At 48.2% G+C, this 12,088-nt stretch overlaps 1 protein-coding gene across 1 annotated transcript in view; it reads right to left on the bottom strand.

Annotated features, from left to right (window-relative positions):
* LOC103592573 (tetratricopeptide repeat protein 7A) overlaps positions 1 to 8,799 on the bottom strand; it is a gene marked incomplete at its 3' end in the record, with an annotated part of 43,948 nt that extends 35,149 nt beyond the window's left edge. The window contains exons 1-3 of the mRNA XM_008575359.1: positions 8,790 to 8,799; positions 8,248 to 8,411; positions 2,025 to 2,193 (exon numbers count right to left, since the gene is read on the bottom strand). Of these exons, the coding sequence (XP_008573581.1) occupies positions 2,025 to 2,193; positions 8,248 to 8,411; positions 8,790 to 8,799 (343 nt within the window). The remainder of the gene's footprint in view (positions 1 to 2,024; positions 2,194 to 8,247; positions 8,412 to 8,789) is intronic.
* Between the last annotated feature and the right edge of the window lie 3,289 nt (positions 8,800 to 12,088).

Below are 12,088 nucleotides of genomic sequence, written 5' to 3'. Positions count from 1 at the left end.
CGAGCACTGGCTGTCTGGGTTCCGATCCTGGCTCTGCCATTCCCTGTGAGACCTTGCAGGGGTCATGTCACCTCTTCCAACTTTACCTCCTCATCTGTGATGTGGAATGAAGAGAACACCAACTCAGAGGTTACTGTGAAGGTACACCTAATATGAACCGAGGACCTGAGGGGTGCTGTTACTCTGGGAGCTCTGTGGCCTCCTGCTGCCACCACCTCACACTCACAAATGGAGTCAGGACCAAAGGCCAGCCATCCTCATCCCCTTTTGGGTGTGGCCTCTAGTCTCTGCATTAGGAGACCCACCAGATCCCCCATACCCAGGAAGACCAACATCATGCACACACTGGCGGCCACGTGCACGGTCTCAAGCACACATGGGGTCAGGCGAACCTCAGCATGCCAAGCAGCAGGCGCAGTCACTGTAGCAGGACAGGGAGAACAGGCAGAGAGGAAGCAGGCAATGGGGAGGCAGCGTGCAGTCACTAAGGGGCAGGGAGCTAGCACAGCCCGCGACCGAGCAGCCCACACGGCTCCTTACCTCCCCTGCAGGGCCTCTGACCACCAGGACTGTGTTCCCCCAAGAAGCCGGAGGCATGCTGGAAAGAGTAGACAGCAGGAGACAGGGAGCAATATGTACTGAGCCAGGTTTATAAGAGAAAGTACTGAAAAGGAAACCCAAGGAAGGGCGTTCGGTTCAGAGCGTCCATAGCAGAAGTGGTTTCCAACAGACCCGAAAGACCCAAATGCCAAATGAAGATCACCCCCAAGACTGGCCTGTGCTGGAGGCACAGAGAGGGGATGAGAGAGCAGTGGGAGAAGACCCCCCCCAGACTGGGCCAGCCCAGATGGACACCTGCCTCCCACAGGCTGGCGCTGGGTCTGCTCAGAGTGACACACTTGGCAGGGTTCCTGGGAATGTGTGGACTCAATGGGGAAAGGGACCCAAGGATCCAGGGGTGGACAAACAACCCTCAGAGGGTATGTCCTCCTTAGATGTCACAGTCACTCCTACTGGGACACAGAGGAAACAGAGGAACGTGTATGTATGGACAGGGGGAGGCTCATATTCCAAGGCCAGTGTCACAGGAGGTTCTAGTCCTGGCTCCAACACGAATCTGGGTAACTTTGGGCAAGGTACAAATCCTCTCAGGGCCTCGGTTTTCCCATATGTAAGATGGAGAGAATGCTCCTATCTACATGAGAAAAGAGGGCGACACACACTCTACCAGTAACAGGCACCAAATCCCCACGGGGCTGTAGGTGGCTTTTCTTAACTTTTCTCTGAGGGTTGGTTTGTGCTGGAATAGAGACATGATAAAACCTCCAAGATTCCTGGCAAGAGTGTGAGCAGAGGGGCTTCCGGGACCTCCCTGCCATCAGTGGCCATCCCTCAGTCTCTGTGATCCCAGGGCTACGGATCTAGGGAAGAAGGAGCCTGAAGCACAAGTCTTGGGTGGGGCTTTTACTAACATTAAACACATTTGGGTCCAGTTCAATGGCATGATTTCTCCAGTTGGAGCCATCTACACACAGTCCCCCTCATGAATTTCCTACACCACTGACCCTGTGTCCCTGAGCCCCCCCCACAGTGCCCCAATGAGAAGCCCTTTTAAGGCTTTCTCAACCTGGCTGCACAACTCAGCTGATTCCTCTTGGTCATGGCAACCCTGTCTTACAGATAAGTAAACTGAGGCTGAGAAAGGTGAAGAGATGACTTGCCTGAGGGCACACAGTTTGGGTACCTAGTTGTCTACAGAGCCAAGGTGAGAAACTGAGTCTTCTGACACCCTCTCCTGGGCACCAGACTGCTGTTAGCATAGTGGTTGCCACCGGAGTCCACCCTGGAGAGTGCCTGGGCACTAACAAAGGTTAAATATCCCGACACTGACCCCGCAGGCCCACCTCAACACTGTGTCCACTTCCCTACAGCCACCCCTGCTCCAGGAGCCTGGAGCCAGAGTGCAATAAGCCGGGGGTTGGGGGTGGGGAGAAGGGAGAGACCACACTGGCACCCGCAGCTACCTTTGATGACAAAAGCCTCCGACAGCAGCCTCATCTGATACAGGGGCTTGTTCTCCACAGACATGTCATCAATCCCGGCCCGCGCATACATGCTGATGGCATCTCGGTAGGAGCCCTCCACGTAATGCAGCTTGCCCAGGATCAGCATGGCCTCACACATGTACTGGGGCTAAAAGGACAAGGAATGTATCAGCAGGCTCCTGGTCCAAAGCTTCCACCCAACCCCTCCCAACCCGGTATCCTGGGGTGAATAGCACCACCCCCCAAGCATGAGCCATGATTTGTGTAAGGCCCTGTTCAGAACTCCCTTCCTCCTGCAGGAAGCCTTCCCTGATGCTCAAGCACACACTGATGGCTGCCTCTCCCCACACCTGCAGCCTGTAGCCTATGTTATGGCTCTTAATGAAATTCTTAGGAATCCCAAGTTGTTTCGTGTGTGTCTCATGCTCCCAACTAGACTCCAGACAGCTTGCAGATTGGGCCCTGTCCTCTCTCCTGAAGCCCCCCAAGCCTCCGGCCAGGCTGGACACTCAGGAGTTTGGGCACTTGTTTTGAACACAAGTAGGGAGGAGCAAGGAACTGAGCCAAGTTTTGTGGGATCTGAAGCTTATAATTTTGGGGTCCTCTTTACATACACATTCGAGGGTACTTTAAAAGGTTCATGGAAAGATTCGCATTATAAAAAAAAGATAGATTCGCATTATTTTTCAATTCTTTCTTTGCCCAAGTTTTTTTTTTTTTTTTTTTTTTTTTTTGTCTTTTTCCGTGTCCGGCAAAGGATCGCAACCCTCAGTGTTGCCCCCGTACCAGGCCGGGGACCGGCAACGGGATCGCAACCCTCGGTGTTGCTCCCGCGCCTCGCTCAGCCAGTGAGTGGGAACCGGTCTGTATGTGGGATCCGAACCCTCGGGCGGGAGCGCTGCCGCGCTTCCCAAGCGGTGCACTTATCCAGTGCGCCACCGGGCCGGCCCCTATGCACAAGTTTTTTGAAGTCCCACATATATGCAAATACATTATTAGGTGAAATGCCTTGGGAAGAGCCCAAGGGCCCTGAAGCTCGAGCAGAACCTTGTGGGAGGAACAGCCCATTAGCATCTTGGGACAGAGAGAGGAGGAGCAAGCCTGCAAGGTCTCAGGGTCACCATCCTCATCTCATCAGAAGTGCATGAAACTGCAGAATCAAGGACGCCACCAGTGCCCGAATTCAAACCTGTTTTCTTTCTCTACTTCCTCAAGTGTTGCTTTCACCCAAAGCTCTGCCCCACAGAAGGATGTTCAGGGCCTCCCTTAGGGCCCGAGGAGGTCTGGTCTGCCCTGGTCATCCCCACCCGAACTGAGGCTTGTTCACAGCCAGAGCAACCAGTGCTGCAGACTGAGGGAGGCTGAGCTGGCCCTGGGCCACACAGGCACGATCTGGCCACAACACTCCCTGGAGACGCAGCTCTCGCCCCACTCCTGGCCTCTGTCACTGGCAGGAAGATGCTGCCCCTGACTCCCTGCAGGGAGATAAGAGTCTGGGGTACCTGTGACCCCAGGGGAAGCCTCCACCATTCCCCACCATCTACTGCCCTCCCAGAAGCCCACTAAGAGGAATGGAATGTGGCAAAGCCGGGCTCTAGGGAAGCCAAATTCTCCTTCCCCATTTGTCTTTTGGTTTTTGTAAATACACATTCCTCCTGTGCCTCTGCTCACTCAAGTCCCTGTCCCCTTGGTCTATCCAGATCCTCTTCCACCCTTTGGGGACTTGCTCATGCCCACTCCTGCAAGCCTCCCTGACTACCAGGGAGCTCCCTTCTGCTTGACCTCCTACAATGCCTCTACGGAGAGGGCCTATTCAGTCCTGCACACCTGACCTGCTTTCTCTATTGATTAACTCTCAAAGGCTGGGTTTTTCAAGAGCATTTGCTAGTCTCCCCAAACAGGCCACACACTCCATGGGCCAGGGCCACACAGTCCCTTCAAGCTGGGCAACAACTCTGCCATTCCCTGCACTGGTCTCAAGCCACGGGCTTATTTCCTTCCTGCTTGGGCCCTGTCTCCCTCACTGGTGAGGGAGAGATAATAACACCTACTGCTCAACCTCATCATAGCTATGCTAAGCGCATTAATAGCGCAAAGTCCAGAAAAGAGCTTTGAACTTCTTTAGAAAGGAGCTAGATAAATACAGGGTCAGAGTAATTGTTATTACTATCCTCTTCTACTGTACATGGGGAAAGGGCAGCCAGACTCAGAAGGACACATTTTGGAGCATGACAAAGAGGTGCAGCTAGTGGTGGTTCCTGGTGAACCAATGGCAGTTTACAACAGAGCTTCTACCAAGCTGGGGACAAATTAAAGACAATGCAGTGAACGTTTCATACAGCCAAATTTATACTATTTTAAAAGCTGTTCTTAGTCCTGAAAGTACATCCATCTTGCTTTTTGGTGTTAAGATGTTTTTTTTTCTTTTGTAGAACAATGATAATAGAAAATGGTTTGGTTTTGCTGTTGTTTCTGCTTTTTAATGTGCTTAATTGGCAACATTAAAAGTCAGCTACACTCTGTGGGATCCACGCATTTGAATTTGAAATGTTCTTGGCCTGTGAATCCAACAGTCAGGGAACCATGAACCCCTGGCCTAGTAGAAGGCTGCTATGCAGGGAGTTGCTCAGTTGGGGGGAATAGTCCCTTTGTTGTGTGGATCAGTGTGTCACCTATTCATTTTGTGTCTCACTGTCCCTGTCAATACAAAGAGAAGAGTGACCTCATAGAGATACTCAGTTTTGAGGAAAGAACAGAAGAGGAAATACTCATAAAATGGGACCTATGAAAGCAGGAGTGCCATTATCATCCTTGGCATTAATCCAAGTTTCTTGGTCATTATTTTATCTCCACCCAAGTACTTTAGGAGGCACACCAAGTAGTGGCAGAGAGCATTAGAGTTTGGGATGTGCAGAAAAACAGGCCTGGGTGCAAGTCCTGCACCTGCTACTGTGGTGCTTGGCAAAGTGAGCACCTCTCCTGGGTCTCAGAAACGGGGATGATAGCAGTGCAATGCCTGAGGCTCAGTGGATAACAGAAGTTCTGACAAGTGGCTTGTTTCCATTGACCTCCACAGAACTGAGCTGGATAGTGATGGATTTTGGACGTGACCAGCGCCATTGTGCACACAATAAGCACAAAATAGCTGCTGGCCTTGTCTTCCACTCCAGCACTGAACTCCTCCCCATTTCCCTTTACGAGAAGCCTCCTTACTTAAACGGAAACCCTTTTGCTTCTGCAAGGGCACAGTTCTCCACCCTGGTCATATAGTTTCCACGTTAGCATAATGCCCCTCCTTGATGGTATCAGCCAGCCCTTGGTGCCCTATATAAGCTCTACCACACCCACAGCTGGTGCTGTCCCCCACTTTGAGGGCAGCCCCGAGCTGCCCGTCACTTTGAGCACAGCCTGGCAGATTCTTTTCCTTTAATAAAGCTTGAACGCTACCCGGCCTCTCGGCTCACTTTCTTTCAGATAGGATCTTAGAGATCACTGAGAGTACAGGGTTTCAAACCACCCCGAGGAGTCGCCTCAGGACCCACCTCTCCCAACTCTCCTCAGGCATCAGAGCTACTCGGGATAAATGGGAATACACCTGGGAGCACATCTGCTGCCAACAAAGATCACCCCCAGCCACACCCCGACCTCTGGGGATAAGATAGAGAATCCCACAAACTACTTTTTTTTTTTTTCTTCCTTTTTGTCTTTTTTCGTGACTGGTAACGGGATCGCAACCCTTGGTGTCGCGCCGGCACCGCGCTCAACCAGTGAGCGGACCGGTCTCTATATGGGATCCGAACCCACCGCCGCACTCCCAAGCACCGCACTCTACCGAGTGCACCACCGGGCCGGCCCCCACAAACTACTTTTAATATTTTATTTTGCGTGATCAACATCCAGTTTTTGGCTTTGGCCTGGATAACAGTGAATTTCTCCATGTTACTGGTGTCTCAGTGTATGTCTTTGTTTAATAAAATGTGGTAAAATTCCTATTTAATAAGTGGGATTTGGCAGACGATAGATGTGTGTACTATTTAGCCAATACAAAGAATGAGATACTGGCATGGAGAAAGCTCCAGATGAAAATTCTCAGTGAAAAAGAACGACTTGTCACATATGTATCTTATGACTCTATGAAAAGAAAGCTGCACGCTGTATGTTCGTAAATGCACAAAGACAGACACATGGGATGCGCCTGCACTAGTGACTAGTGCTCAGCTGGGACGATGGGGTGGGGCGGGGTGGGGGTGGCACACAAGGACTTTGTTTATTCAAATTACTTATTTATTAACTGAATTTTTACAATAAGCTTGAATCACAATTACTTTAAGACCACTTTTTAAATATTTAATGGAGTCTACTGGAATAAAATAAAATAAAAAGAGGTCTTGGTAGGAAAAGATTGGAAGGCGCTAATGAGGTCCAATCAGACCCTTTTGACTGGCAGATGAGGAACTGGAGAGCCCGTGAGGTCAAGGGACATGCTCAGGGTCAAGCAGCTACTTTAACCCCACGCGAACCTCCCAATGCCACAGTAATCCCTGTCAAGGAGCCTAAAAGCAATAACCTTATGCTTCCAGTACACTTGCCCCTCTCCCGCCTCTCCCCTGCCCCCCTTACAGAATACGTTCTACATTTCCAGGCAGGCGCTCCAGCCCCCACTCTCTGGCCCCAGTGTACCTTTACAACAGAATTGCCCTCCATTCCCTTTCACTCCTGCTGAACTGACCAACTTTATAAGAGGGACCTTTAGATTACACACTGCTTCCTTAGCTCAGAATGCCCAGCCCTGTCTCTGTGTCCTCCCCCTCACCCACACCCAGGCCCTGGAAGGGGCCAGTCTAGTACTACCACCACTTTGAGTCTGCACTCTAGCTAGTTGCCCCAGGGAAGTGCCCCCTCAGACTAGCCACCTCATGTACACCACTCCCACAGCAGCACATATCACAGTTCACCTTGGACAAAGGCTATTCATTTGCTGACAGGACTTATCTTCCCAGTAGACTGCAATGTCCTTGAGGGCAGGGTCCATGCTAGATTCATCTAGATTACCCTCAGTGTACATGACACTATGCCTTGCACATAGTAGATCACAATAAAACATTTAAGGAAGTTAACAAATTTCTTTGGAATATATCCTAAAATATCACATCCTCTTTGAGTTTCATACCCACTACAGCTCAGCATACCACTGTAATACAGAACAGTCTCTGACTCTGAAGCATACATGAATCACTGGGAGATCTTGTTAAAATGCAGATTCTGATTCAGATTTTGTATTTTTAACCAGCTTCCTGATGATGCCCACTCTTTTGGTGTGTGGCCCACACTTGAAGCAGCAAAGCTCTAGAGAAAGTTGTGACTATACTCCCCTCTCCACCTCCCTCAGTGCCTTGCATACAGTAGGTGCTCAGTAAGTGCACACGGACTTCAACTGGCTTGCCCTGTTCTTTTTTTTTTTTTTTTTCCTTTTTGTCTTTTTTCGTGACCAGTAACGGGATCGCAACCCTCGGTGTCGCGCCCGCACTGCGCTCAACCAGTGAGCGGACCGGTCTCTATATGGGATCCGAACCCTCGGTGGGAGCGCTGCCGCGCTCCCAAGCGCCGCACTCTACCGAGTGCGCCACCGGGCCAGCTCTTGCCCTGTTCTTAAGCTCTTTTGCTAGCCAACTCTAAACATTCGCCTGCTTCCAACTAGATAACAGGATTACTGGGGTCTTATTTCTCTGAGACACCCCCCAACCCACACCAAGGAGACCAAAGGGCTAGGCAAATATTAGGTCAATCAAGCACTGTCCAACAGAAATATAACCTAAGCCACAAATGTGACCCACATGTGTAATTTAAAAATTACTAATAAAATTTCTAGTCGCATTAAAAAAGGTAAAAACAGGTGAGATTAATTTTAACAATATGTTTTCCTTATCCCAGTACAGCCAAAATATTACCATTGGAATATGTAATCAATATAAGAAATTTATGCTCTTTTACTCTTTGTTTTGTACTAAGTCTTCACAATCCAGTGTATGTTTTACACTCACAGTGCATCTCAATTTGGACGAGCCACAGGTGGCAAGTGGCTACTGACGTGAACAGTGCAGGGCCAACCCTTAGGAAAGACTTACTGCTCAGGGACAACTGGACAGCAGAGGGGAGGCAAGAGAGAACAGATAAGGCCCAGGCTCGTGGGCTGACGACTCACCGACAGCTTCCCGTGGTGAAGGACACTGCTCAGATAATTTTTGGCTTCATTCATCTTTGGCTCATTCTTCTCCAGCAAAGGGATGGAGTCTTTTATTTTGGCGTGATTCTCCTTCAAACACTGCTCCAGGAGGGCCTCGGCCAGCAGCAATTTTCCCAAGTCATCTGAAAAGCAGGGCAGGGATCAGAGTAGGTACATGAGGGCAGCGATCCCTTGAACAAGTGGATGTAGAGACTGACACATACCCCTTGGCCCACCTAACCACCCCTACCCAGTACATGAATGGCTCAGGTCTAAGAAAATAAAGACACATCTTCCATCAATTTAAACAGCCTTTAACGAAAAAACTACCATCCCTCTTTGGGTTTATTTTCTGCTGTAGTTTACTGGTTGGGGAGGCAGAGTTCCCAGGACTTGGAGACAAATTCCCAGAATTTCAGAATTTAAAATGCAGGACAAAGTCATACCTATGCCCTGCTATGGGTAATAAGTTTTTAAAACAGGAAGGAATTCTCCCAAACAATTGAAGAGGAAAAATATACCTGGTGGCATTTTCACGTGCTCCTAATTTCCATATAACCATAACTGTTTTTCTCTGTTTCTAAGGTATTTTAATGTGACCCAGGGATAACCTAGCAGCTAAAGCAAAGAGTTAGGTGGGAAGCAGATTTATTTGTGCACCAATGCAAAATTCTTGAACATGTTTAGTGCAGGTCGAGTATTTTTTATCCAAAATGCTTGAAACAAGAAGTGTTTTGGATTCGGGTTTTGGGGGTGTTTTTTTTTTTTTTTTTGAATAGTTGCATACACATAATGAGACATCTTAGAGATGGGACTTGTATTAGTCCATTTCGGTTGCTTATAACAAAATACTTGGAACTGGGTAATTTATAAAGAAAAACAACATTCATTGCTTACAGTTTCTGAGGGTGGGAAGTCCAAAGTCCATCTGGTGGTGGTGACAGTGACCCAGGGGTCTCACATCGCAAGATGGTGTGGAAGCAGAGAGAGCAGAGAGAGAGACAGACTCCCCTCTTCTTTTAAAGCCCTCAGAACTACACCCCTGACCCCCATTATTAATCCATTCACTATGGCACGGTCCTACAATCTAATCATCTCCTCAAGGCTCCACCTTTCAATTGCCATAATAGGATTCCCCAGCCTCTTAACAGTCACGGTGGGGGCTAAGTTTCTAATACATAAAACTTGGGGGACACAATTCAAGCTTCAGGGAGTTTTGTGGGGGACATAATTCAATCCACTACAGGACTCAAGTCTCAACATGAAATTCATTTATGTCTCATATACACCCTATATGCATAGTTTTGTGTGTGAAACACATGACCCATCACGAGGCCAGGTATGGAATTTTCCACTTGTGCTGTCATGTCAGCACTCAAAGTTTCAGATTTTGGAGCATTTCAGATTTCAGGTTTTCAGATCAGGGATGCTTAACCCGTACTTGCACTTTCTGGAGTTCTCTCACATACAGTAGTCATTTGCATACCTCACCACCCGGCAGGTGGTTTTACACTGCTTGGTTTAGTTTGCTGCCTCTTCCTACCACACTGAAAACTCCAGTCTTGTGACTACTGCATTCTCACTACCTACAGGAGAGGTGACCGGGGCATGGGAGCTAGGTGTTCAGTGTGCAGGGTTTGAGGTCAAGTGTGGTTTCACAACATACCATGGGGAGCTGTGTCATTGTCCCTCCCAGCAACAAGGGTGAAGAGCAGGCCCACCATTCAATATAGATGCCCAATAAATACCTATCGAGTGAATCAGATCTTCTCCATTACCTCATGAGGAAGCCATCAGGCTCAGGGACCTAAATGCCAATCCAAAAATGTCCCTAGGAATGCCTGCTTCGTCCCATCTTTTCACAGTGCTCTTTCTGTTGCCAGTATAGCCCCTTCGGGCCTACCCAAGCTTGCCACTCCTTCTTCACTCTCAGGATCACCAGTTGCTCACATCTTAAAGCCACTGGTCTAAAACTGCATGCCTTTGCAGAAGATTCCCAGCAGAGAGCAGCCCTCAAGCCCAGAATCCCAGGGACACAGTCGCAGGAGATTTCCGCTCTAAAGGACACCTATTATCAAATCCTTTACTTAATTCATGATTTTTAAAATTGATATTTTGAGGAAAAGGCCAAAAAAGTACCTGGTTCATACTATCAGCCATTGCTGGCAGAACATACGTTGTATTTGGCAACACATATCAAAATTATAGTTGTATATACCCAGTGACCCAGCAATTCCACTCCTACAGATGTCTTCTCACATGTGTAAAATGACCTACATACTAGATAATTCCTGCAGCATTATTTATACTAGCAAAAAGGTAGAGACAACTTTTATGTCCATCAACAGGAGGCTGATTAAAAAGCATGATACATCCATAAAAAGGAACAGCATACTGCCATAAAAAGGAATGAGGACACTGTGTGTGCTGTTATGAACTGAACTCTAAGATAAATTGATACGAAAGCAGAGTGCATAACACTGCGTGTAATATGCCCGTGTGTGTTTACACACAGAAATACGGGACAGTATTCACACACACAGGGCTGATAACCTTGCCGGCTGATGGGGTGTGGGAGCAGAGACCAGAGGGAGGCTTTTCACTATTTACTTTTTCGTGCCTTTGGAAGGTTGAACCATGCGCACAGACAACCTAGCCAAAACTAAAATTTAAGTCAAGCCGGGAATGAAAAGCAATCTTTTTCTTCATTTCCAAATCTCAGCTAGGAAGAGGGGTGGGCTGCCAGGCAGTGGGTGCATGGTTCAGTCCCGAGCAGCATTCCTGAGCTCTGTGGCTCTGGGCAGGTTGCTCTCCTCTCTAACCTGCTTTGCGTTTATAAAATCAGGGGTAGTGTTAGGAGCCTGCTCCTTGAGATGGAAATGCACGAGGCTCCACCCCCTGCCGGCCCGTACCCCTTTGCCTCTGGCACCTCTGTGTGTGGGCACAGCTCCCGGGCACCGTGCCTGGTCCACAGCCACCATGCCATCGGGCCAACCCGCCCACCTCTGCCACCTGCCTGCCCAGCCCAGAGCTCCCTACAGCCCTTGGCTTGATGCCTTTCATGCCAAGAGAAACCAGCTTCCTCCCCAGAGCACACAAAATAATGGAGTGTCCTCTGAAGCCCTGCTCCTCAGAGCAGGCTGGTGTGGGTCTCTGAGTGCTGGTGATCTAATTACGAGGAGATGAGTGCAGAAATTTAGAGTACATGTTTGGAATTTGACAGAGTCATTTTGAATCTGTTGAATCTAATAATAAAAAATCAGGGAGGAATAGCACTTTGGTTATTTTTCTTTCATTTCTCTAGTAATTCATTTTTATTGTATTTTATGAAAGTATCAGAGCATAATAGATTGGGAATTTAAGCAACATTGATCCTTCACCACAGATTCTTTGAGAAGCATGCTCTAAACCACGAGAGTGACCTTGACTGCAAAAGGGGTACCAGAATCTGCTGAGTGATTACTAAAGTGCCAGGTACTTTATTATACAATATCATTTAAACTGTACATCCCTAAAAGGTAGATATTACTCCCATTTTATAGATGATAAAGATATGCAATATTGTTAGGGTCACAGCCAACAACAATAACATAACACAGACAAAAAAATAATGTCGCTCCTGGATCCCATGCAGAACAGAGCTTTTGGTAATTTAACAATGAAGAACCATCTAAAAGTTGTAAAGAGTAGGTTAAAAGCTAACAGTAAATCCAAGGGCAGAGATAAGGACTGCTCTCACTCTCACATACCTGTGAGTTTCAGACTATCTCGTTTACTAACACTTAAGGTCCTTCTTGCAAGGCTTTCACCCTCCCTGTTC

Source organism: Galeopterus variegatus, unplaced genomic scaffold (genome assembly GCF_000696425.1).
Source record: "Galeopterus variegatus unplaced genomic scaffold, G_variegatus-3.0.2 Scaffold1172, whole genome shotgun sequence".
NCBI classification, from domain to species: domain Eukaryota; kingdom Metazoa; phylum Chordata; class Mammalia; order Dermoptera; family Cynocephalidae; genus Galeopterus; species Galeopterus variegatus.
Note: the sequence above shows the minus strand (reverse complement) of the source record. Positions and strands in the feature narration are given on the sequence as shown.